The sequence below is a fragment of the Dryobates pubescens genome, chromosome 12, assembly GCF_014839835.1.
Source record: "Dryobates pubescens isolate bDryPub1 chromosome 12, bDryPub1.pri, whole genome shotgun sequence".
Taxonomy (NCBI): Eukaryota; Metazoa; Chordata; class Aves; order Piciformes; family Picidae; genus Dryobates; species Dryobates pubescens.
In genome coordinates, this window is record NC_071623.1 from 13,475,263 (window position 1) to 13,502,871 (window position 27,609).

Below are 27,609 nucleotides of genomic sequence, written 5' to 3' on the forward strand. Positions count from 1 at the left end.
GATTTGGTGGTGGTGTTGCTGTCACTGATCCTGTCCCTGCCTCTTAGTCCTAACAGCAGCACTCAGCAAGCTGTCAGGGCTTTGTTGCCCTCTGGTTGCTTATCCTGGCAAACCTGGCACCATCACCTGCACACCTCCGGGTGTATCTACATCTTTGCCTCAGCACTGCAGAGAATCCCTCATCGGGGTTGTGTCACGCTTCTATACCTGCTCTTGATTGGTTGGCAACAGCCTTCTAACACTCTTGGAAGCAGACTATCCTGTTTGGAAGACATGGCCTGCCACCACCCACCCTGTCCTTGGGGCTGTTGCACTTCAGGTCACAAATTAGCTTTTGCTAGGTAGTGTCAGAGCTGACTTCCTTCTCTTTACATCATTTCCATCATTCATTCACTTGCAGAAGCAACCTTTTTAAAAGAGACTTTTCTAATTTCAGAGTCCATGAGCAACCAGCTTCTAGTGAGGCCTGCTTTGAAGATGGTGATAAACTGTTCTTCTCTGCCACCAGAGTGTGAAATTGACTGCAAGGTAGATTGTTTAGAGACAAAAAAAGCATTTAGCTGAAAAAAACCAGGGCTGTGTTCATGAGTGGCAAGAACAAACAGCACAGCCACTGCAGTACAGCTTTTCAGGCATGTCAAATCATGCATCATATCCTGTAAACAGGTATCCAAAGCTGTAATTCTCAATTTTCAGTCCTTTCATTCATCATGCACGAGGTATGTTCTTTGCAGCAGATTAGCAAGGCTGTGCACCACAATAAAACACCAGAGAAGTCTTTCTGCTTGCCTCCTAACGCTTTTTTATTAAGCTGGGAACTTGGATTTTTTGTTGTTGTTAATTTCTAAGTGATGACTTCCCAATACATTCTTTTCACAGATCTGGCAATGACAAATCCTTCATGAAGTCTCCCTTGGGATAATGTTCCCCTGCCATCAGACCAACAGCCTGATCTGTCTCCAAGATGAAGAAGGGAAATAAATTTGCTACTCCAAGTCCACTTTGGAAATGAAAGACCAGAAGCACACCAGGTAAGAGAATATTTTTCTATCAAGCATTAGGTAATTTACTGTCCATCTTCTGCAGTGCTCAGTTTCTTTGTCATACTCCTTGCTGGTCGTGACTTCCATAGTCCTACTATCAGCTATTTTCTCCTCACTGCTGCTGGAGACAGGCACTTGCATTGCCTTTGGCTTATTCTTTCTGCCTGTGATTGACCATATGATTAGTGGAAGTGAAAGACACTGATGGGTTGCTTGCACACGTTCACTCTGAGACTAATGCTTTCTGTTACAATGGTTTGCAGAGAGGTATTTTGATCCAGCTTTTGAATTAATCAATCAGCTTTTGTCCCCAAGAGGAATTTTAGACAACTATCTGTTTGCAAAACAATATTTTATTAATAATAATAATAAAAAACAAACAAAAACTCATAAACAGTAAGAAAGAAACCCCAATTTTACACTGAATGAAAAATCCCAAGCAAACTCCCAGAAACACGCCTCAGTTCTTCCCTCTCTGTACAAGAAATTCCATTGGGTGGCAATCCTATGTATGTATTTATCTGAAGATGGCTGAAAGTACAACAAACCCCATCATGCATACCTCTAAACAGCAGCTACACAGCTGGGCAGACTTAACAATGCACACACAAAACAATCTGTACATCAGTGATTAAGAAAAGCCATGCTTTGTGGAGCACCAAGGGGACCATGATGTGGATTAAACCAAAAAGGTAATTCACTGGCAACTCGCAAGCCCTCCAGTCCTGAATCAGGGACACGACTGACCAATTTCTGCCTGCAGTTTCATCTCTTCTTTCCTCAGGGGGAAATTGTCAATAAGTGCAAAGAGCTCAGCTGGTGTTGCTGGGAAGGGATAGCGTTCCTTGTCCATGCCGTGCTTGTCCATCACCACGATGTTGAAATTGTAGTGGGGGATCCTCAGCAGGAGCCTGCAAAACAAGGAACTCATTTTGTTGAAGCCCATCAGCTGTCTCTTGGCCTCTGCAAACTGATAAATGGCAGCAACAGCCTGTTGGGTCTAAAGCAGAGCAAGGCAGAGATGGGCAGAGGAGGCCATATGAGGTCCGTGTTGTTTTAGCTCTATGAACAGGGAGTCAGGTAAGAGAGTGGGGGTCTGTATGTGCTGCAGGCTGTACCTCTGTGTTAGGGAAGGGTCAGGGTAACAGCAGTCAGACCTCTGCTTGGTATTATAGCACAGGCTCTGTCAAAGCTCTGCTTATTGCAGGCAATGTCAGACCTCTGCTTGGTACTATAGTACAGGCTATTGCAGGAGAAAAGAACCCATAAGATTAAAACCAAGTCCTAGCACTGTATACACTGCCTAAAAACTCCCACTGTGATAGAACTAGAGTTACAAGTGGAGCATTCCCTTTCTTGGCTGCCAAATGGTGTAAAAACACAATGAGAAAAAGCAAGGCAACACTACAGGAGTCAGTTTTCACTGCTTCCTAACAATAACCACCCTCTATCTGGTGATAACTCCAGTTTACAAGAGCAGAAGTTGTTGCTAGTCTTGGCAGAGCCCTTCCATGTAGCAAAGGGGGCACTTGAGCTTCTCTAGAGGTGCAACAGTACCCAAATTATACCCTTGGTACTTTTGTAATCTGTTACATGAAGGAGTAATGAACTAGGACATCCTTAGACACACAATAAATATCAGTGGTGTGGGGAAGAGAAATTGAGGAAGCCATGAACTGAAATCAGTGGACAGACAGGAAAGCTGCCATGAAGAGAGCATGGGGAGGGATGTTTTGATGTGAAGCATCAAAATCAAGTTCAAAGCTAAGATACAATGGTAGGAAACTCCATGACTCTTCTGCCCTATCTCACCTAAGGAAAATGCTTATCTTTCACAAATCCAAATGCTAACTTTCTGAGGTTTCTAAAGTTTTAATTAGGGTATCTGCGCTCACTAGCTTACTGCATGCCAATTCTGGACAGCTTCTTTATTCAGGATGCTTAAGGGTGTGTTTCATTTTGATTTAAGTGCCTTTCAGAACTGGAATGGTATAATTCACACACTTCAGTAACAGAGAAACCAAAAACCCCAAAATCTAATTGGAGAGTAACTTTTACTGAGTGCAGAGCAGGTCAACCCATACCAATTTCCAAAATGTAGCTCTTTTGAAGGTTGGGGGTTGGAAGTGGTTAGGCAAGGTATGAGGTTCAGCAAGGATAAGTGCAGAGTCCTGCACCCAGGAAGGAATAATAAACTGCAGCAGTACAGATTAGGAGGTGATCTGCTGGAGAGCAGCCCTGTGGAGAAAGACCTGGGAGTCCTGGTGGACAACAAGTTATCCATGGGTCAGCAATGTGCCCTTGTGGCCAAGAAGGCCAATGGGATCCTGGGGTGCATTAAGAAGAGTGTGTCCAATAGATTGAGGCTCTCCTCTCTCTCTTCTCTGCCCTAGCAAGGCCCTACCTTGAATACTGCATCCAGTTCTGGGCTCCCCAGTACAGGAGGGACAGGGATCTACTGAAGAGAGTCCAACGAAGGGCTACAAGGATGATGAAGGGACTGGAGCACTGCCCTATGAGGAGAGATTGATAGCCCTGGGGCTGTTTAGTCTGGAGAAGAGAAGACTGAGAAGGGATCTAATAAATGTTTACAAATATCTGGGGACTGGGTGTCAGGAAGGAAGGGGCAGCCTCTTCTCATTTGTTCCTTGTGATAGGACATGGGGCAATAGACGTAAACTACATGAGGAAGAACTTCTTTATTGTAAGGGTCACAGAGAACTGGAACAGGCTCCCCTAGAGGGGCTGTGGAGTCTCCTTCTCTGGAGGTTTTCAAGACCAGTCTGGATGTGTTCCTGTATGACCTGTGCTGGATTCTATGGTCCTGCTCTGGCAGGGGGTTGACTCAATGATCTCCAGAGGTCCCTTCCAACCCCTAACATCCTGTGATCCTGTGTTAGCAGAGCATATATTTTTTCTACAGAGACACAAACAAATAATTTCAGCTGTAGTAAAAGTACTTTTACTTTTTTGAATGATAGAGAAGAAATATTTCTATTTTTTGCAATCCAAAAAAATCCCCAAACTTCTCTAACTCATCAAGGGTGTTTTAACTGTCCCCATTTAAAACTTGCTCCATTTCCTCAGGCATATCACAGATGATGTTGCCTAAACTGTTCCTGGACTTTTTTCCTAAATAACCACTGATTTCCCTGCCAATGAGGCCTTCACTTCTGGCTCTTTTAGTCCTCCTGTCCCTAGGAAATGCTGACACTTCAAGTCTCTCTCTCAAGTGAAAAATCAACCCCCTGCCAGTCCAAAATCAAGTCAGAACCGTTTAGGCGCCTCAGAAAAACCACTGAGTGTTGTAGTCAGGCTGAGGAGCCTGAGATAATTTCTCCTTTGAAATACTGCCTGTATCATTTCCACATGTGGGACTTCAAAGAGCAGCTTCCCTTTCTGGCCTGGCCACAACCACCAGCAGTGCAAGAGAGAAGATGATGAACTGTCACTGCCACTTGGGGCTTTGCTGGCAGCTGCTGCTAGGCTGTCCTTGAGAAGGGACCGGAGCCTGTCATGACTACAACAGAGCAGCTCCAGCACAAATACTGACACATTTGAAGTGTTTTCAGGAGCAGATGACTAGCTACAGATAGAGCTACAATGTGATCAAAGTGATACACTGGCAGTTCACATGAATTCAGAAATTCACTCAGTCTCAGCAAAGGGTCAAGGAAGACACAGCACTTAAGTGGAAGGGTGGCATAGACTTGAGCTTGTTTCACATTTAAATGAGTTGTGATCTATTTAAATGTGAAAGAAGCTGAAGTCTGTGGTCTTTATTTCATAAATACCAAATACTCATGAATTTGCAGCAGCTATTGCACAGCTACAGAACAAACAAATCATTGCAATCCTAATCCTAGTCAATACTCATCTATTTTTTCCAGCATCAAGGTAAGTGCATTAGAGTAGATTATGTATAATTAGAAAGTAAGATGCAGGGAATCAAAAGCAATACATCAGATATGCAAACAGCAGGAGCAAGAGCTTACATTACCTGAGTTGCAGGGCAAGTGATGGGGGCAGCAGCTTTACACCTATCCTTCCTATCTGTGCTGGGAAGACACCAACCAGTTCAACTACGGTAACGTGTCGGATGTCCAAACCACACTGAGCTGGCTGCAAAGGTTAGAAAAAAGAAAGAGATGTGTTGGTTATCAGTGAGAGCAAAGGGGGTTGTGTTGAGCATGCAGCAAGTGTTCATAATGAGTCCAGTCCTCTTATGGTCAAACTGAAATGAGAGCAGAGTTTGGAGAGTCTCTAACTCTCACTTTAAGAACTACAGGGGATGTTGACTCCAGGGGATGTTAAGTGATGGTTACTTAACTGCTCTAAGAAAAACAACACATAGAGACCACCTAGGAGAAATACAAACTTGTCTTTGTAATGACATGAAAAGATGCCAGGGTATCAAGCTCCATGCCAGTAATCTAATTTGGCAATCAAGGCAAGGTATGTGAAATGCAAGTCAACTTCAGACAGCTTTCTCTCATGCCAACTTCTTTAAGCACTTCCAAGCAGTGGCAAAAATACTACAGACATTAAATTTAATATTTGAATCTACTTCATTTTCATCAATATATTGAGTTTTCTTACCAAGTTAGTCTAATGGGGAAAAGAAAAACTTTATTTTAATACAATTAAGTCAGCAGTTTAAAACATCATCATCATCTTCATACCCGGTGACTACTGGTACTGAATTTTGTTACAGTTGTGAAAAGCAGAAGCAAGGTAGAAGGAATGGCTCCTTTCTCTGAGGACACAGATACCCTTCTAAGATATATTCTGGAGTCCAGCAAGAACCCAAAAGGAGCATCACACTTAACTTCTTAAAAGAGTCCATCTTAGAGCCACAAAGATAATGAAGGGAGTGAAACATCTCCCTTCTGAGGAAAGGCTGAGGGAGCTGAGGCTCTTCAGAGCTTGGAGAAGAGGAGACTAAGGGGGTGACCCCATGTTTATAAACATGTGAAGGGTGAGTGTCAGGAGGACAGAGCCAAGATCTTCTGAGTGATGCCCAATGATAGGACCAGGGCAATAGGTGCAGGCTGGAGCTTAGGAAGTTCTACATGAAAATAAGGAAAAACCTTTTCACTGTGAGGGTGACAGAGCACTGGAACAGGCTGCCCAGAGAGCTTGTGGTGCATCCTCTGGAGACATTCAAAACCTACCTGGATGCATTCCTCTGTGACCTGCTCTAGGTAATCCTGCTCTGGCAAAGGGTTTGGATTAGATGATCTTTTGAGGTCCCTTCCAACCCCTAACATTCTGTGATTTACAACACATAAGAACAATTACCTTAGGTTTTGGGTTTGGAATGAAATACCCCAGTATCTTCACCACACTTTAGGTATTTCTGTGCTGGGTCTCCAGTCCTTTGTTTGCTGCGTAGTTTGGGAGTTTTTTTCAGCTTCTTTAAGAGCTGAGTTAGGGGATGATCACAAGTTAGTATGAAACTAATTTGGGGAGGATGGAAGTGGGCCAGAACTTTCTGGGATTCACCAACTAGTCAGCCAGAAGCAGCACCATCTGAAATGGAGCAGAATTAAAGGCTGTGGAGATGTTCCAGTTCAAACCCATGTAAGAAAGGATTAATTCAGAACAACTACTGCTTCATCCAGATCCTCCAGTAGCTGCAATGTGACGGCTGCAATTTGCAGATTTGTATCAAACAGTGGCACTGACCATCCCCCCAAATGTGTTTTACCTGCAGCATTCCCAACTGCATCCTGTAGAAGAAATTGGCTGCAGTAGGAGTTGAAATAATTAGCAGTCTCCTCTTCTCATAAAACTGGTCTAGAAGTGCAGCTGCAGTCCTCACATTCACATTAATATTCATGGCTGGAATTAAGTTTCAAACAAAAGTTAGAGAGCCTGCTGAAAACAGACCTATTTATATAAGCACAAACTGTTAGTAGCATCATCATAACAAACAAACGAGACATGGGTGAAATATACTGTCCTCACTGAAGCTACCAGAATCACAGAATCAGCCAGAATGGAAGAGACCTCCAAGACCATCAAGTCCAACCCATCGCCCAACCTTAACTAAATAACTAGAGCATGGCACTAAGTGCTTCATCCAGTCTTTTCTTAAACACCTTCAGGGACATTGACCCCCACCACCTCCCTGGACAGCCCATTCCAATGGCCAATCTCTCTTTCTGTGAAGAACTTCATCCTAACATCCAACCTAAACTTTCCCCTGCACAGCTTGAGACTGTGTCCTCTTGTTCTGGTGCTGGCTGCCTGGGAGAAGAGACCAACCCCCACCTAGCTTAAACCTCCCTTCAGGTAGTTGTAGACAGCAATAAGATTTCTCCTGAGCTTCCTCTTCTCCAGGCTAAACAACCCCAACTCCCTCAGCCTCTCCTCACAGGGCTGTGCTCCAGACCCCTCACCAGCCTTAATGCTTTTTTGTTGGACACATTCCAGCACCTTTCTGCAACTGATGGACCCAAAACTGGATGCAATACTCAAAGTGTGGCCTAACCAGTGCTGAGTATAGGGGAAGAATGACTTCCCTGCTCCTGCTGGTCACACTATATAATGTTATCTTAAGCTGTTCTGGCCTGCAAGATGCATTGACTCCAGAATCTGAAGTGTTGTAGAAAGCTTTGAGCTAAAACACTCTATCGATTCTGAGGAAAGAGCAGCCAAAGGTGGCAGAGTCTTCATCTGTAAGTGCAAATTGGCAGAGGAGACAAAAGATGTTAGTTTCTTACCTCTAGGGCATTAAAGCTTGCAACTGTATTCTACCATACAGCCCTTTCCCAGATTCTCACTGCCACAGGAACCCATTGCTCTGGCAGCCCTTCTGGTAAAGTGGTGCAATACTCACGTGCACAGGTTGGCTCCACTCCTGACCAACCCAGGTTGTACTGGCACACTCTAGCTGGGCTTCCTTGCAGCTCATAGCCACCAATGCAGGAGAACTCACAGGTAGCACCATAGTTATTTCCATCACCTGAACACTTGATGTAGCCATTATCTGGGGCGTTTAATTTCACACAGCGCCTGACTTTGAGCAGGTGGCAAAACAAAACCAACAACAGACAAGGCATGAATCGCCCTGTGTAATACCAGGGTAGCATGGCCCTTGCTATACCAATACAGAAGACAATATGCATGTTTGTTTCATTTCTAGAGCCAGGTACATAAAAACCTTAACCAACCAAACAGACCCCTCTTAACTCCTATATAAACCAAAATGATACAGTTGTGCAGAATCACAGAACAATTTTAGTTGGAAAGAACCTTAAAGATCTTCTAGTTCCAAGGCCCCTGCCATGGGCAGAGACACCTTCCACTAGAGAAGGCTGCTCAAGAAGCCCCATCCCACCTGACCTTGAACCCTTCCAGGGGCAGGCCATCCACAACTACTCTGGGCAAGCTGTTTCAGTGCCTCAGCACCCTCACAGTGGAGAGCGTTCTTCCTTATATCTAATCTAAATCATAGAATCAATAAAGTTGGAAAAGCTCTGCATAGGTGTATGGTGACAAAAGGTCATGGAGCACAAAGACAGCTGAAGTTGGAATCTAAAGGTTTCATCTCTATATTCAACTCCAGATTTCAAGATCTGGACATGTGAAAGGGCAGCACTGCTTGGCAGGTTTGAGTCACAGCTGAAAAACCTCCTTCACCTACTTGTTTCAATGACTCAAAAGCTAAGTGTGAGGGAGAAGGCAGCAGGAGGGAAGGATGCAGAGCTGGAGGCAGGACTAACCCATGAAACTCTTCCCTGACTTTCAGAGTGCCAGACACTCACTCTGCTGCAGGCTCTGACTCCCCTTTCATCAGCAGCATGCAGTTTATGTACACATGCACATGCAGACAGATGTAGAAGTGAGAACATTTCTCAAAGTGCCTATTACACCAGGCTCAGCTCAGTGACTATCTGTAGGATAAAACACCATTCTTACCTCTGACTTTAACAAGAAATTTGCAGGTGCCTTTGTTTTCAGCTCTGTCATACACAGTATATTGGATTCTGTGGTCACCTTCTGGAAAATGTGACCCTGGTGGCAGGCCTTTCAAAATAACACTGAAGCAGGAGATAAAACAGGGCAGACATTCATAAATTCAGTATTTGTCTACTGGCACTGCTGTAAAAGCCTGAAGAGCAACATTTGTGGCATGCTAAGGTTGTCTGGCTGCAGTGCATGACTGGAAACAGAAAGTAAGTAAAGGAAGAAGCTGGACAGCAGTAACCAGACTATTTATCTTGCTACTAACAGCCCACCCTGGAGTCATACAAAAGGATCCCACCCTGCTGAGGCAAGGGAGGCAGAGTGGACACAGCCTGCCTGCTTCCTACATGACAGGCTATAGTGTAGCCAAGTGTACTGGGGTTGGCTGAGCTGGAGTTGATTCTCCTCAAAGCATCCTTCTAGTGCTGTGTTTTGCAGCAGTGGTTGATAACCCAGCAGTGTTCTGGCTATGCTCAACAACTATCCAGGCTGCTTTTTCCCAACATTTCCCCACCCCGAGAGTCTGAGTGGTGGGCAAGATCTTGGGAGGGGACACAGCTGAGCCAGCTGACCCAGACTGGCCAAAGGGGTATTCCATGCCACATGACATCAGCTCAGACACAAGAATGAAGTGAAAGAAGGAAGTGGTGTGGATACCTGTCCATGGTGCTCATCCTTCAGAAGAACCATTGCACGCAGAGAGCCCTGCTTCCCGAGACTGACCACCGTCTCATGATGGGAAGTAGAGACTAACATCTCTCTCTCTCTGCTTTCACTTCCACACAGTCTATCACTTTGCTTATCATTGCTATTAATTTGCTTCTATTTTATTACTGGCTTTTGTTATGTTTTCCCCTCTCCCCTGTCCATCTAAGAAGGGGAGTGATAGAGCACCTTTGGTGGGCATCTGGCCCCCAGCCAGGGCCAAACCATCACACTAAGCATTATGTCCAAAAGCTTTCTTGTGCTTCCTTTTCTTTTAAAGGAAAAGTGGAGATTGATCTTCCCTCATTTTGTATCCTGAGCAATCCACTGTCGGGACTGCAGTGTAACCCGGATCCAGCAGCCTCTTACAATGGGAACACAGAATCATAGAATTGTCATGGTTGGAAGGGACTTCAGGGATCATCTAGTTCCAACTCCCCTGCAGGGGCAGGGACACCTCACACTAGATCAGGTTGCTCAGAGCCCCATCCAGCCTGGTCTTATAAACTTCCAGGGATGAGGCTTCTACCACCTCCCTGGGCAACCCATTCAGTGTCTCACCACCCTCATGGTGAAGAGCTTCTTCCTAACATCCAATCTGAATCTACCCACTTCTAGTTTTGCTCCTATCACTATCCCACATCCTGAAAAGTCCCTCACCAGCTTTCTTGTAGGCCCTCTTGAGAGACTGGAAGGCCACAATAAGATCTCCTCAGAGCCTTCTCCTCTCATATGACTGCTCTGCACTGCTCCTGTGATTATAATCATGTGTTAAATGGAATAGAGAGTGAGATTTATTGTCACAGCAGCAGTGTGGTGATCCACAGCAGCGCTTCCACCTGGAATTTGTGGCTATCCTGTAAATCTGTCAGCAGAATTCAGACGTGTTAAAGTATCCTCAGTAGCGAAGCAGTGAGGTGGAACAGAGTTCTACATTGAGGGAAAGCTGAGCTACTCACAGGACTTGCAAGATCCAGTGCATTTAAGGAAGGCACTGGACACTCTATAAACCATCACAGCTAGTAAGACTTTCTAAAGATAGATTTATGGGAAAGCTTCCACAGATTCAACAGGGGAACAGGGAGAGTTACTCATATGACAAAGTCTACATGGGATATTCCCCTCTCTGTTTTATCCCTTTTCTTTCCTGACACATTACTTCAAAAAAACACTGAATTTTCTTTATTCTGACACTTTTCAAGGCTTTTATCAGGTTAACATTTACTTTAATACTGATAAATGCCATAAAATTATTACATCAGAACTTAACAGTAATATTGTTTTAAATTATGCAATGACTTAGAACCATAGAGTCTTTGTAGACTCAACCAGGTTGGAAAAGACCTCAGAGATCATCAAGTCCAACCTATTACCTAATACCTTACACCTCATGACAACTAAACCATGGCTCCAAGTGCCACATCCAAGCCTTTTTATTGTAAACACTTCCAGGGATGGTGACTCCACCACCTCCCTGGGCAGACCATTCCAATGGCTAATTGCTCTCTCTGTGAAGAACTTTCTCCTCACCTCCAGCCTAAACTTCCCCTGGTGCAGTCTGAGACTGTGTCCTCTTGTTCTGGTGCTGATTGCCTGGGAGAAGAGACCAACCCCCACCTGGCTACAGCCTCCTTTCAGGTAGTTGTAGAAAGCAATAAGGTCTCCCCTGAGCCTCCTCTTCTCCAGGCTAAGCAACCCCAGCTCCCTCAGCCTCTCCTCATAGGGCTCATGCTCTCTCCAGCCTCATTGCCCTTCTGTGGACACGTTCAAGTATCTCAATGTCTTATTCATTCTAACCTCTAACTCTCAATGACTTGTTCTTTCTAACACTATCAAAACTACAGCAATAAAAAAGGCAATGCCATTGTGTCTTTCAACAGTTGTGTGGGGTTTTTTGTATCCATATGAAATGGTAAACACCTCTGAGGTGATCATGTGGAGCTTTTGTGCTTAACTAGGCCACTAGCATACTGCCATAAGATGTAACTTGCTTACTGAAAGAAGCAGATTTTCTGTACTCTTACCATTCCAATCATCTAGATTGACATAAATCCTGTGTGGTAAAGATGTGGAAAATTCAGACAGTGGTACCATCAGTGGTACACCTTGCTCTTCTGGAAAATGTGACTGTGGAACTGGAAAAATTGACAAGGAAATTTTGAAGGAAGTGTTAAGTTTAAATTCAACGTCTAAAGCCAACAAATTTTCATCAGATGAGAAGCATCACTATAAAGGTAACTGCAGCATGCTGGGATAGCAGTGACTGGCCATTGGAATGGGCTTCCCAGGGAGGTGGTGGGTCCACCATCACTGGAGGTGTTTAAGAAGAGACTGGATGGGGCGCTTGGTGCCATGGTTTAGTTGATTAGATGGTGTTAGGTGATAGGTTGGACTTGATGATCTCAAAGGTCTTTTCCAACCTGGTCTGGTCTATTCTATTCTATTCAATTCATATTTATTGTTTGCTCCATAACCACAACAACCTGCTACCCTTCAAGCAGAATCTAGGTTATGAATGATTCACCTTCAAGTAGTCAGCTTTTTCAGTTAAACCTGTAATTCTTTACAGGCCAGTGACACACACAAGCTACAAATAAGCATCTTGGATGAATTAAGGGGGAGAGGGCACCTAGACACCCTCATCAGCTGAATTACCAACCAAGGATCCCAGGAATAAAAAGAAGAAAATGCAAACCTCTGCAGATTTGCACCTACTCTGTCAGAATCCCGTCAGCAGTGTCCCGTCCCTCAGGGGTGTCCCAGAACACTTTGGCAGTCAGCTTGTTGGGCTCTGCAGCTTTCTCCTTCACACTCGGGCACTGGATCCTTGGAGGTTCAGTATCTGTGGAAATAAATGTCACAGTGCAACTGTTACAGCTGTGCATTTTCATTACAGCTTTTGCCCTGCTGTCAGCATAACCTAAGACCACCTTCAGATGGCCTCCTCAACATTGGAGCCATCCCAGCCAAGGCATGTACACTTCTCACCTCTTTGTAGAGATGATGACAATCAACACCACCTCATAGAAAAGAGTAATTATTAGTAATGCCCTGGGGCAAAAGAAAACTGCTTCACACAAAGGATTGTGCTGGAGCCAGTGCAGAGGAGGGCAACAAAGTTGGTGAGGGGCCTGGAGAATGAATCTTATGAAGAGTGACTGAGGGAGCTGGGGCTGTTTAGTTTGGAAAAGAGGAGGCTCTCTACAACTACCTGAAAGGACATAGTGGAGAGGCTGGTGCTGGTCTCTTCTCACAGGTAATTAGTGATAGAACAAGACGGAATGGCCTCAAGCTACAACTGGGTAGGTTTAGACTGGACATTAGGAAAAAATTTTCACAGCAAGAGTGTTCAGGCATTGGAATGTGCTGCCCAGGGAGGTGGTTGAGTCACCAGCCCTGGATGTGTTTAAAGGTGGTTTGGATGTGGTGCTTGGGGATATGGTTTAGGGGTGAACCTTGTAGAGTAGGGTTAATGGTTGGACTTGGTGATCTCAAGGGTCTTTTACCAACCTGAATGTTTCTGTGCTTCTGTGATTGGAGTACTGGAAAGTTTAAATGGAAAAATCTATTCACAAGCTACAATACTACAATGGAACACTGCTTAGTGGTAAGCATAGCAAAGCATATGAAATACAAAGGAATACATACTCTGGGTTTAACATAGAAGCTCGTTAAGCCAAAAGCGTCACACAAAATCTCCACCAAATCATACCAAAAGCCCAGTACTTCTTTTCTCTTTACCTGGGGTTTACCATATGTCCCAGGGCTCTTTCTCCAACACCCAATACACATCTCTCCCCCTATTGCTAGACTGGATTCAGACTGGCCAGGTCTGAAACTGTCTTTCCTTAGTCCCTGGCATTAGACCTCCACAGGCCAAAATGGTACAGTAAAAATTAGTCAGGCCTTGAAAGCCACAGATAAGACTGGAACCATCCTCTCTGTGGTGGGTTGAAACTACTCCCCAGCGTAAAATTGCCAGACCAGCTCAGTTGAAAGCCAATGAAGCTGCATTTACGAGCACAACTACAATCTAGAAACATGGAATGCAATGAATATGTACAAAATACACAATATTTGCAGGTATTTACAATTTATAAACAACACAAGAACCCCCCTGGACAAAACCAAGGGGCTACCAACAGCTTCCGTCCTGTTCCTTTCCCTCACCTTATACAAGGTAAAAGAGAGAGAGAACAAAGAGTAGCTTTGTTAAGACTTAGCCAAGTCAGTACTTAGCCACAACAAGAACACAGCCAAGGTCAGCAAGCTAGCAGAAGCAGCAGCTAGAGCAAAGAAGTTGAAGAGAGAGAAAATTAGTTTACCAAACTAACTTTTATGTGAGCAATCTGACCAAGGGATTATTTAGACCTTATCATTATTTTCCTTTCTACATCGAACGGTAATTTATTTACATTCTGTGGAATATTTTCTAGGCATCAGCCTAAAACTGCCACACTCCCCCCACACCAGGTAAGGTAGCTCACTGCCTCCAGGGATGAGAAAGGCAAGAAAGAGAAAGGCAATAACTTTGCAGCCAAATGTAGAGAGATGCAGGATTCACGGGAGGAAATGCAAATATTACACATTCTGGTACACCTCCTGGAGGACTGCAACTTTGTGGCTTTCTTAAGGGCAACCAGCTCAAACAGGGACAAGGAGTTACTGTAAATCTCTTTGCAGAGTTCATAGTTAAAAAGCAGTATCAACAATTGGACATTATTTAGCTTTAAACTCTAAGAAGGGGTGCTCAAGATCGTACTCAGGGAGCCTGGATGTCCTGCTTATCTGCTATTCCTCTCTTTGTTCAGCTGTGCAGTAGGTATTGTGATTAAAAACATCTGTAAAGCACACCAAACTTGTTCTCTGCATGATAACTTTGCATGTTACAACATATGGGGGTTTTCTTCCTGCAGTAATGGCAAAAAGAGAAACAGAAGCCTGATGCAGTCATTTTGCATTTGGTTCTTTTCAAGCAATTCTGATAGCAATGCTTTACAGCTAATAAAAAACAAATAGCAGACTAGGTACATTTTGCAAGCATGTTTAACTTGTCAGGAGCATTTCTTCTCCTGTCCTCATGTTTCTTATTCACCTCCTTATGTTTAGAACACCTTCCTGTTATGCGTGGAAACCTGCTGTAGCTCTCTGCCTTCCTCTACACAACTCAGTGCAGCTGAATTAGCGTAGGAAATAACCCAGTCTCACCAAGGGTGCTTCTGGCTTTGATTAGTTTACTGTGGCAACAGCTCACCCCTGTGCTATGGGCTGTATACATTAAATAAACATTAAGCTGGAATAAAAGACAGAACTGCAGTTAAGGGCCTAGTGTTTTAAACACTTAACTAATCAGAAAGCTCATTATGCTATTTAGCACAGGGAAGACTGCTTGGTACAAACGGGCTTGGGTTTCCACATCATAAAGACAAACAATGCTGTTACTGTAAGAACCAACTCACCCAGCAGCCAGGCAGCCTTTATAGCTGGACTTTTCCTGGAAAGGGTATTTTCTTTGGTCACTTCAGCTGTCTCTTAGCATTCATCAGGCACTAAATGAACCCTACCAGAAAAATCTGTTTTGAAACAGAACAAGAGAAAGCAGATGTCTACCAAAGAGGCTCTACAACTCCAGTGGCCACTGGGATGTGTTAAACCCAAGAACGCTCAGGTCTCTTTCTTTGTGCCCTTTGTGCAAAGCTGCAGCCAATCTACCACATAATAATGGACAGGCAAAAGTGCTTCTGCTCTCACAAGCACCTTCCCCATGATGCTGCTTGCAGTATCCTTCAGCCTGCATTAGTGGAGCTTCTTAAGTATTGCCTGGGCTGCAAGGGGACCCAGGGTGGCTGGAGCTGTGGTCCCTTGGTGGGAAGCAAAGCAGCAAGCGTTTTTCTTTGCTCAGGGAACGATGTCCCATGAAGAGCAGAGGAAGGTGTCACAACACCTTGGCAACAGCATGGCAGAAAAAAAAGAGAGGTCTAAAAATTAAATGCAGAGAAGGTGATCAGAGTACCTGCAGGCAAATGCACAAGTGACAAAAGTGAAACACAACCCCCCAGAAAGCCTTTAGTAAAATACATAACGACAAGGTTCCCACATCCAGGTCAAAAAGCCAAACTGGTTCCAAAACAAATCCCACTAGAGGAACCCACAAGACTGCTGACTGCTGGGGAGGTTTCATTAGAGGGAAAATTTATCCTGTAAGCACCAGTCAGATTCTCTTGCTGGGCAGAGCTGGAGCTAGGACATGTTGCAGGGTGCCTGACCCCTGTGGCTGGTCTTACCACAGCGTCACTGCGGGAAGACCGATGAAAAGCCAAACAGATTTATTTAAGCTGTTTAGCAGGGCTGTGTATTAAACCGGTGAATCTTGCCTGCAAGGCTTAAATCCCATGCAGAGAAACTCAATTTTCATTTAAAAACCTGACACTGTTCAGCCACATTCTTGTAAGTTGTTGCTTCTCTTGGCTACTTGGCAGCAGCAGCTGGTACTCGGGCTGCAGGAAGGGAAGCAGCATTGCAGGCCATGGCATCAGGAGGTCAGCAAAGAATCAGAGTGGTTTCAATCAGAAGGGACCTCCAAAGGTCATCTAGTCCAACCCCCCTGAAGTGAGCAGGGACATCCTCCAACAGATCAGGCTGCTCAGAGCCTTGTCCCAGTCTGAGCTTGGATATAGTCAGGGACGGGGCCTCAACTAGCTCCCTGGGCAACCTGTTCCAGTGTCCCACTAACTTCATGGTAAAGAACTTGTTCCTAATACTCAATCTAAATCTGCTCTTCTCTAGTCTGAAGCTGTCACCCCTCATCCTATCACCACAGGCCTTTGTAAACAGTCCCTCTTGTAGGACCCCTTCAGGTTCCAGAAGGTTATTATTAGGTCTCCCCCAGAGTCTTTAGAGAACAGTAGATTTAGACTGGATGTTAGGAACAAGTTCCACACCATGAGGGTTGTGTAACACTGAAGCAGTTTGCCTGGGGAGGTGGCTGGGGCCTCATCCCTGGAGATATTCAAGGTGAGGCTTGACAGGGCTCTGGGCAACCTGCTCTAGTGGAGGATGTCCCTGCTTACTGCAGAGGGGGTTGGACTAGATGACCTTTGGAGGTCCCTTCCAACACAGACAATTCTACGAGTCTATGCTTTTGGCTATCAAAAAGTGTGTTAGTGTTAACTTAGCCTCTTTTTTGCTTAAGACATACTTGCTTACTCTACTCTGCAGACAGCATTTTCTGTAATAAGCACCCTGTCACTGCAAACATGAGGTTCTGAAAAGTGCCAGGAGCACAGAGGACAGCATTTTATCATTCCCAAACCTAAAAGGTTTTGTTTTTCTTCCTCTGCCCACACCATTGAGGACAAGGCTTGGTTTTGTAAATAAAAACAAGAGATACCACAAACAGTCTAGACCTAAGTAGCAGGCTCATTTCTACATTTGTACAACACCCAGCAACAGGAAACCTGAACACAATTCTACAAATATCAGGCCACAGTGGAGAGACTCCAAAGCCGCTGTCAACCTACGCTGAGCCACAGGCACTCTGACGAAAACCAAGACAGAAAACACTGAGCAAAAATACTCTACCACCCACAAGCTTAAACTAGCAGTAAGTCAATTCAGATGGCCAAAAAATACCTCCCTTTGTCAGTGGCTGCTGAACCTTTTACTAGCGACTTCCCAGAAACAAGAGCAGCAGCTGAGACTTCACCATCTGCTGAAATCTCATTAGAATGAAGGAAAGCTAAATCTCAATATTTCTCTCTCTTTTGATCTATTTATATAAAAACAATTATTCCATCTCCCAGGAGACCATTATGTAATGACAATTGCTGGCATTACCAATGTGAACTGAAATTCAGCTCTAATTCAGAACTAACGTGGCTGAAATTTAGTTTAGCTCACCACAACCATGCTGGTAACTACAATCCATGCACATTGCCTGGGCACAGTTGGAAACCGTGATCCCAAGAAAGAAAGGCAATAGAGGAGGTCAGACAAAGGGCTTAGTTTCAAAGCTGTTTTGTAATTAAGTTGCAGACAGCAAGAGAGACTGCAACACACAGAACAGGCTACAAGAGCAGCACAGTAATTACAGACTACCAAGGAGTCACCCAGGAGATCAGCAAAGGCCATTATAAGCATTGCAAAGCACTGTCCATGTACACCAGCCTCACCTTCATTAAAGTCATAACCACTGATAAGCTTGGGTAAGGAAGGCAGCCAGGTGGGACTGAAAGTACCAAGTGACCGCACTTGAAAAACTGTCCTCTGCTTCCTCAAAAGAAGGAGAGTTGCTTCTTTCTCCCAAGAACTGGATTAAAAAAAACCCTTTTGGATTTCATCTGAACGATGTGGACACCAGCATGTAACTCAAGGTGTATTGCAGACCTACCATGCTACTTACCAACACAGGATGCTGGAGGGGCACTCCAAGCTTTGTTGTCCTGGCACACTACGATACGGTCACCTTTCAGCTGGTATCCTGGTGAACAGTAGTACTCACACCTCGAGCCAAAGTAGGCACCATCCAAACACTTGAAGCCCCCATTGGCTGGCATGGACAGGGCTGGGCACCGCTTGTCTGGAAGGGAAAGTAAAGATTCCTAGATACCTCTTATTCCCTTTCAGATTAATGTGAATGTAGGGTACACCACAGAAATAGGGATGCAGCTGACAGATGATGAGTGGGAGAAAGTCACATTCCACAGAGGTTTTTCATAGAATGGTCCAGGCTGGAAGGGACCTCCAAAGTCATCCAGTCTGACCACCCCACAGTCAGCAGGGACATGCCCAGGGCCTTGTCAAGCCTCTCCTTGAGTATCTCCAGGGAAGGGGCCTCAGCCACCTCCCTGGGCAACCTGTTCCAGTGTGCCACCACCCTCGTAGTGAAGAACTCCTTCCTGATATCCAATCTAAATCTGCCCTTCTCTAGTTTGGAGCCATTGCCCCTCATCCTATCCCCAGAGGCCCTTGTAAACAGCCTCTCTCCAGCCTTCTTGTAGGCCCCCTTCAGATACTGGAAGGTTGTTATTAGGTCTCCCCAAAGCCTTCTTTTTTCCAGTCTGCACAACTCCAGCTCCCTCAGCCTCTCCTCACAGCAGAGGTGCTCCAACCCCCTGATCATTTTCATGGCCCTTCTCTAAACTCTCTCCATCAGGTTTGTGTCCTTCCTATATTGAGGGCTCCAGACCTGTACACAGTACTCCAGGTGAGGTCTCACCAGAGCAGAGCAAAGTGGCAGAATCACTCCTCTGGATCTGCTGGCATTGCTTCTTTTGATGCAGCCCAGGATGTGATTTGCCTCCTGGGCTGCAAGTGCACACTGCCTGCTCATGTCCAGCTTCTCAGCCATCATAACCCCCAAATTCTTCTCCACAGGGCAGCTTTCTAACACCTCATCCCCCAGTTTGTATTCATAACGAGGACTGTTCCAGCCCAGGCGCAGAATCTTGCACTTGCTCTTGTTGAATCTTGTGAGGTTCACCTGAGCCCAGCCTAAACCTACTCTTACTCAGCTTAAAACCATTCCCCCTAGTCCTATTGCTAGACACCCTTATGAAAGATCCCTCTCCAGCCTTCCTTATAGGATCCCTTCAGGCATTGGAAAGCAGCCGGAAGGTTTCTCCCAGAGTCTTCTCTAGACTGAACAACCCCAGCTCCCTCACAGCCTGTCCTCACAGCACAGGTGCTCCAGCCCTTGGATCATCTTTGTGGCCCTCCTCTGGACTCAATCCAACAGCTGGGTGTCCTTCTTATGGTGGGGACAGCAGAACTGGACACAGTATTTGAGGTGGGCCATCTCTTAGAAAATATCTTACTGCAAGAGCCCACTTAGACACCTGATACAAATTGTGCCAGCTTACAAAATCCAAGATGGACAATGTCTTAAAGCAGCTTTATCACAAAATTATTCCCACAAATCACAATTCCACGCTCAGAAATTGTTGCCTATCTTTGTCCTGGGGCCAAGAGTATTTGTGCCACTCATGACACTTATCATTCCAGGTACCACTGTAACAAAAGTCTGTACACATATCCAAGTACACTGTCAATCTTTAAAATGCAATTAATAATCCCAGTATCAAAGGTTCAAGGGCAAATAAAGCTTATTGTCTGCTGAACCTGAGGGGCAAGCCACACACAGAGATTCCACAGCTACTTACGTTTGCACAGCACTTTCCCAGACCAGCGTTTGCTTGGCTGACAAATTAGCTGCTGAGGGCCATGCAGTTCGTAGCCTTTGTGACAGTGAATATCACATCTTGTCCCCAATGCATTCGTGTAATAATCCCCTCGAGGTGTCCTACAGTGTGCACTGCCATGTCTCACCACAATGGAGGAGCACCAGGGAGCTTCTAGCACAAAGAACAGCAACAGCAACAAACAACAACAATCACTGTGATTTGCAAAATGTAGACATAAAAACCACTTACTTGATTCAAAGTCACTGAGAAGAACTGGAAAAAGAGGGCTTATTTAAAAAGACACCAATCCTGATAGTAGGGAATTAACAGCACAGTAAGGTGCACTAAGTCTCACACACCAGAAGGCCAGCCCTTTGAAGACTGGCAGCTGCTTTTTAATCACAAACATTGGACTCCAGCCATGGGAGTGGGGGGTTTGTTCCTGCTTTGGGTCTGGGTATTTTTTGGTCCATGGAATAAGTGTGCCACCATGTGGACAGTCTGGTGGTAAATGGACCTTTTTTCCCCCCTATTTTTTGCTTTTTAAATGAATCCACCTAACTTCTCTTTGGTAACAGGCATTTGCATTAGGAACACCTTTGGTCTAGCTGTAGTTGCAATCTTCACATTTAGCTCTCTCACTGCCCATTTAAAACAAAACTAGAAAAATCTTCTCTAAGTGCAGCATAGGCTGCTCTCTGATAGTTCAAGCTCTCCCATAGCTAGTAAGGATGCGACTTCCCTAAGTGTCACACTGCCAGTATGCCAAGCCTGTCTGTAATCATCTTCCATGTGTCAGAACAACCATTCAGGGTTTGAGTACAGCTCCAGTTACTTTCCAAGTTAGGACTCGGGATTAAGGCTGAACTGGCACTTGTGAAGTGTGCAAGTACAACAGCTGCTGCACTGTTCTCAGCAGTTGTGCAGTGCCACACTGAAACCTTCAGATGCTCTTTGTATTGCCAACAAAATAGCCTTCTAGCAGCAAATGCCCACAATACCAGTGCCATGATTAAACCTGAAGGCAAGTGTCCACTCCAACAGACCAAGTGAAGCACTGTTGATAAAGATCTGACCTTATTCCCCTCTTGTTGGTAGTAGCTTCCAAGGGTAACATGCATTCAGGGCTTAATACATATGATTGACAGCACAAACCATTACATTTACTACTGTCCAACCTTTCAGAGGGTGTCAACATTCATTCACAAATATACTATATACTGAGCACACAGCCAGAAATGGGAACCCAAGCTGTACACTTAAATTCAGTTCTAAAAGTTCTCAGAGGTCTGCACTTAGCGTGTTGTACTTCACAAGATGGGTGGAGAAGGACTACCTTTCCCCCATTATCACGGAATTGTAACCTGAAATATGAGAACCATCTTCTAGTTGCTCCTGGATGGACTCAGTAATTCACTTTAAGGTACAGGTTGGGGACTGTTCTGTTGGAGAGCAGAGCAAAGGGCCCTGGGGGTCCTGGTGGACAGAAGGATGACAATGACCCAGCAGTGTGCCCTTGTGGCCAAGAAGGCCAATGGTATCCGGGGGTGTATTAGAAGGGGTGTGGTTAATAGGTCAAGAGTGGTTCTATTCCCCTTCTACCCTGCCCTGATGAGGCCTCATGTGGTATATTGTGTCCAGTTCTCACCCCCTCAGCTCAAGAAGGGCCTCAGGGAACTGCTTGAAAGAGTCCATCACAAAGCCACAAAGGTGATTAAAGGAGTGGAACATCCTCCTTATGAGGAAAGGCTGAGGGAGCTGGGGCTCTAGCTTGGAAAGAAGGAGACTGAGAGGTGACCTCATCAGTGTTTATAAATATGTGAAGGGTGAGTGTCAGGAGGACACAGCCAGGCTCTTCTCAGTGATGTCCAATGATAGGACAATGGGCACTGGGTGCAAGCTGGAGCAGAGGAGGTTCCACGTGAACATAAGGAAAAACTTTGTCCCTGTGAGGATGACAGAGCACTGGAACAGGCTGCCCAGAGAGGTGGTGGAGTCTCCTTCTCTGGAGACATTCAAAACCTGCCTGGATGCATTCCTGTGTGATCTGGTATAGGTGATCCTGCTCTGGCAGGGGGCGCTGGACTGGATGATCTGTTGAGGTCCCTTCCAGCCCCTAACATTCTGTGACTTATGTCTCAGGTTTTCCACATCTATAAGGCACAAACTCAGGTGGGTGATTTCCTTTGTAAAGTGTGTGGAGAAATATACTTTGCAAGGAGATCAAGAGGCTAAGGAAACAAAGTAAAAAAGACAAAGCAGCTGGTTTGGGAATTGCAAATCACCTGAGTTCTCCTGCAAAAGTTTGTGGCTGTACAAACATGTTTGTGAGTAAACAGCTACACTTTCTAAGGGCCTAACAGCCAACAAATGCAGCTTAATGCACAAACAGAATCCTGGAAAAGCCCCTCCTGCAGTATTGTTGCAGCTAAGGTGGTCTAGAGAGAGAAACAAAGCAAGGCTCCTAGGGAGGAGTAATGCGTGTTTTACTGGACTAAATGATACTGACAAAGGAAAACAAAAGCAGGCATGCTTCTAAATGCTTGAAGATCTTAGGAAGAACATCTGTTTGATCTAAACGTTACTACTCTTCAGAACTGAATGTGATTAGGAGAAAGTGGGTGAAGCAGCCTTTGTAAGAGGGGAAAATACCTGAGTTTAGACCAACTGATACCACTTAAAGCTAGCTGGGGTGTTTTCAAAGCTGATGTGCTTGAAAGTACATCAAACAATGTAACAAAGTTTTAGATCAAAGTCTATTTTTAAGTGAAGGCACACAATGTTTCTCAAAGGCTAAGCAGCCACGTGGGGTATTTATGGATTATAAGGGTTGGGTGGGGCCCTGAGAGGTCACACAACCTGTTCCCTGCCTCGAGAGACGATCAGCTGTGTTTCTGAAGGCTTTGGGAACATGTTTCCCAAGCACCTGTTGTGGACCTCTGCCATCTATGCTGGGCTCTGTTCACCTAACCGAAATTTGAGGTTCTAGGTATCAGAGCCTATGTGGGATTTTAGTTTAATTAAAAAGTATGCACCATTCCTCAGTGATGCAATAGCCTGCAGTATCTATCACTTAGTAGAAAAACACTTCAGAGACTCAATCCTGTGTTTGAAACCGCCAGGAAACAGGCAGCAATCAGAAAGTGCCGAAGCCACTGCCTGATCATTGCAGTTACTTGAGAAAACGCTAGGAATGAAGATCATCAGAGAGTGGCACTAAAGTGCTGTGATAAACACAGGGACTGCTCTATTTGGGAAGCCCTTCCTCATCAAATACAATGAGACAGCTATGTCAAACAGCAGGAAGGAAAACATTTTCTAGAGCATAGCTTTTTGCCCCTAACCACTCAGTCCTGTTTAAACACCAGCCTCAGATGAGCATCCCCTTCACAAGCAGCATGCAAAATGAGCAGCTGTGCTGTTGCTCGCTGGTACACCAAACAGAGCTAAGGGTTCATCAGGGAGGAAAGCAAAAACTCTTTAAAAATGCCGTGGGCACAAAGTCTCAGTGATGTTTCTCTGGAAAGCCCAGCAAGTTGAAAAACATCCACAGGAATACAAAAGAGTTTGGAAGGTTGATTTCCCCCTCCTCCCCGCCAGTAAACGACAGAGGACAAGCGTGTGCTCTCACATGCATTGTTTAGTGGGCATGTGTACAAAGAAAAAAGTGCCCACCCGTTAAAATTAGTTCAGAAAATTCACTTAGTTATTTGCTGCTGGAAAGTTTTACTTGCTGAGCAAGGAGCCTTACTCAAAATGCTGGCCTCCACATAAGGAGAAGCTCTGAACACAGCTAATCAGCCCTTGCTTTGTCTTTCTCCACCCTTTCCCCCCCAATACCTACTTAAATAAGTATGCTAATGAAGAGCCAGCCTTTTCTACTCCAACACTTTATACTCTTAGATTCACATTGTCTGATCTTCAACACTTGGCAGAAGTGCTTCCAAACTCAGGGTAGTTTTTAATATCTGCTTCAATGAGTCATTATGTTTCACCTAGCCTGGTGACATTTTAGCTGACATGAGTATAATCCATTTTGGATCACCATGTAAAAGGAATTTATGCAGACTCTGCATTTCAACTGCTCTCCTTCCCTGGCATGAACTGGCATTGATTTAGCTTCATGATGCCTAGAACTCTTTGTGTGTCTGCAGAAGGCTAACATTAAAAGGCAAAGAAAAGTGAGTTTACCCAAATAAAGCTTTGAGGGAAACATGTCTACATGGGTTTGAAAGCAAAATTTTATACCTAAGTGGAAGGAACCTTAGGAAGACCTTTATGAAAACAGTAATATAACCACAGCATCTGTGCTTTCCTCTTTGTTGTTCCTAAGTGTCTAAGTTTATAACTTACCTCTCTTAAGGCCTATTGATTGTTTGCAGGGTATCAATAATGTACCCACCAACACCCAGTATTTTCAAGTAATCACCATTATTACAGTACAAGTCTAGTGTGTCCACAGATGAGTTTACTGAAAAAGAAGCACAGTTACCATTTAAAGCAATTAATTAAACACAGCATTTCCTTACTGTGTAGGCTCCTGAGGGATTTTTGGCACAGGAGAGGGGTACTGAAGCTGAAGAAAATGGGACATAGTAAATGAAAGATTTACTGGTAGCAGCCAAAACCTTCTCAATGTTGATGAATGGCAAAATCTTCCAGCACAGGGAAAAAACCTTTGATTTGCTTTATAAATGTGGCAGTCCATTCACTCCTTCATCCATCTACATAACTTGGTTTTGAAATGCACACTTTGCTTGGCATTTCAGGTAGCAGGTTAGCCTGAAATGTGACCATCATGAAGTCATGAAAATCCAGTTCTCTTGCATGTACTTCTATACATTACCATCAGCAAGCTTGGGATTCCAGTCAGCTTATCGTTGATGGTTTTGTTAGGATGTATGAAGAACAAAGAGAAGCTCTTGCTAGATTTTCATGATTTAACAACCTAATTTTTCAAGAGCAAAGGCAGTGCAAAGGTTACTTACTCCTCAGGTGTGTAAGAGTGGTGATCAACACTTGGTCTAATTTCCATTGTTAAAAAAAAAAAAGTAGGTATTAAAACTCAATCTAAAAATCCATGCAAGATAAAGCCCCATAACCTATGGAGATGGATTACCAAGACTTTATAATCCATGAAAAAGAATTAAAGCTTTCTCTCAGCACCCAGCTGAACTTGGTTTTAGCACATAAGCAAAGCATTCACCTTTGTATCTACTGCGTGCATACACATCTTCACCTTTGTATCTATTGCGTGCATACACATCTTCGTCATCTTCAAGGGGTGAATATCCCGATCCTACAACACAAAACAGAGGAAAAAAAAACACTGCAGCAAGAAAGGAAATATAAATTAAGAATTAAAGAAAGCTTTGCCAAAAAAAAAGACATGCAAGATTAGGATGCAATGATCTACTCAATGCCATCAGCACAGGCGTCTCTGAAGCTCAGCTACACAGCAGACCCAGTTTATAGTGAGTTTGGAAGGGGCAGATTGATTGGATAAATCAACAGTAAATCTCTCTTCCTCCTCCTTGAGCAACGTTGTGCAGTGCCACCTTGAACATGTCAAGCCAAAGCTCCACTGTTATGGAAAGCCCATCTACCACAAAGTTGATCTGTTGAGCAGAGGAGGTACAAATGAAGGGGCACATGGAAGGTTTCACTATAAAGTGGTTCCATAAGTGTCAGTGGCTGTTAACAGCCATCAGGCAAACAACAGAAGTAAAATGTGCATAACTCAAGAACAATCCTTCTTTTACAACCTGTATGATCTTCATAGCAAGAACAAAACACTGAGGTACATTACCTGCAAACAGAAGTTACATTAAAAAAAAATCAAAATGACAATTTGGTATCAAGCAGACTTCTGAGGTTGTTCCAAATAAACAGACAGTCTAGTTCTATACTTCTAAAAACCTGTGCAACAGCTAAAAAGCTTTAAATGAAGGTAGAAACTGCTTCAGGAGCACCAGAAACCATTTGAAGCCCCACCATTCAAGTAAATAATCAATAAAACACATCAGTCAGCAAGAAAAGCCTTAAAAATATCCTTAAGTGATATCTAAGAAGAGCAGCTTCAGAGTATGAAGTCTAAATTCCAGATAAGTCGTTCGTCATTGGAATGGGCTGCCCAGGGAGGTGGTGGAGTCGCCGTCCCTGGAGGTGTTCAAGGGGAGATTGGACATGGCACTTGGTGCCATGGTCTGTTGGGACAGGTTGGATTTGATGATCCTTGGGGTCTCTTCCAACCTTAGTCATACTGTGATACTGTGATAAGTCTTCCCCGAGTGGGTCTCACATGAATTTCCCTTCTGAGAAATCTTTTTTTAAAGCCTTGCATGCAGAGGTACTAAGGAGGCTGAACACTATGCTTCAGGAGCTTCTCACGTATGTTATCTCAAATTCACAGCATTTGTTGAGGTCTGAGACCACAGTCTGTGCAAGATGCTGCTGAAAATTAGGCTACATTAAATAATTCAAGCACCTCAATAAGCTACTAATTTCATATGCAAAGCATAGAAGTTTCCTGTAGAAATCAAACTGAAGAGATGTTACTGGCTAGGGTGATTTATCCTGAGGATAAAAGTGCTACCAAAACAACCTCTGTCTCCCCAAAAGTGCTATGAGCAGCTGTCAATAGATTACACTTCTTATAACAAAGTAAACTAAACTGCCCAGAAACCAGTAAGCTTTGCTTTTTACTCTACCAGCCTCAGAGAAACCCAACAAAGAAACCCGGCCCATGGATTTGCAGCTGCTCCACAGGAGTAGCCTTAATACATGGGGTCTGTCTACAGAAGGGCAGCGCCCTCCACAGCATCAGTCACAGCACTGCTCACAAGGGTTTGGACTGTCTGAAGATGAGACTCTTTGTATCCCCTCTGGTCCTTCTTGCCTCTTTACTTACACATCAGGCACTAGCACCCAGAGCTTGAGAGCAGCGTGCAGCAGTCAGCAGCTCTTGCTGGGAACCACAGGGAAGCAGCAGATGCATGCACTCTGTCAGGCCAAAATTTTGAACCAATACTGCAGCCATGCAAACCTTGAGCCACAAAGATGATTAAGGAAGTGTAACATCTTCCTTATGAGGAGAGACTGAGGGAGCTGGGGCCTTTAGCATGAAGAAGAGGAGCCTAAGGGGTGACCTCATTCATGTTTATAAATAGGTAAAGGATGAGGGCCAAGAGGATGGAACCAGGCTCTGCTTGGTGATGCCCAATGACAGAACAAGGGGCAATGGGTGGAAGTTGAGGCATAGGAAGTTCCATGGGAATGTGAGAAAAAAAATTTCCACTGTGAGGGTGACAGAACACTGGAACAGGCTGCCCAGGGGGATTGTGGAGTCTCCCTCTCTGGAGATACTCAAAACCCACCTGGATGCGTTCCTGTGTGATCTGCTCTAGGTGATCCTGCTCTGGCAGGTGATTTGGACTGCATGATCTTTTGAGGTCCCTTCCAGCCCCTAACATTCTGTGATTCAGGCTCCTACATGTGAAAATAACTAACTGACTAAATAAATAAAATCAACCATAAAAGCTGCAAAACCTCACAATTCAAAGCTTGCTCTTAACACTGGGAATCTTTCCACCAACTGTCAGAAGGCTTTAAGCTGGAACCTCGTAAAGTGAGCCTCTGAACACTTCTCCCCTGAAATCGAGGTGTTTGTGTATAGCATAGGCTTCCTATCACTTAGGAGCCATTCC

General features: G+C 44.5%; 1 protein-coding gene across 1 annotated transcript; it reads right to left on the bottom strand.

The window, feature by feature from the left end:
- Window positions 1-1,429: 1,429 nt before the first annotated feature.
- Window positions 1,430-25,329, bottom strand: SRPX (sushi repeat containing protein X-linked). The gene is made up of 10 exons (XM_054165736.1): window positions 25,320-25,329; window positions 25,143-25,202; window positions 19,883-20,074; window positions 18,124-18,300; window positions 12,438-12,564; window positions 8,970-9,091; window positions 7,888-8,067; window positions 6,754-6,887; window positions 5,044-5,165; window positions 1,430-1,954 (listed from the first exon to the last, which is right to left on the bottom strand). Exons 1-10 carry the CDS (start codon window positions 25,327-25,329, stop codon window positions 1,774-1,776), a joined length of 1,305 nt encoding a protein of 434 aa, XP_054021711.1. The 3' UTR covers window positions 1,430-1,773.
- Window positions 25,330-27,609: the final 2,280 nt, after the last annotated feature.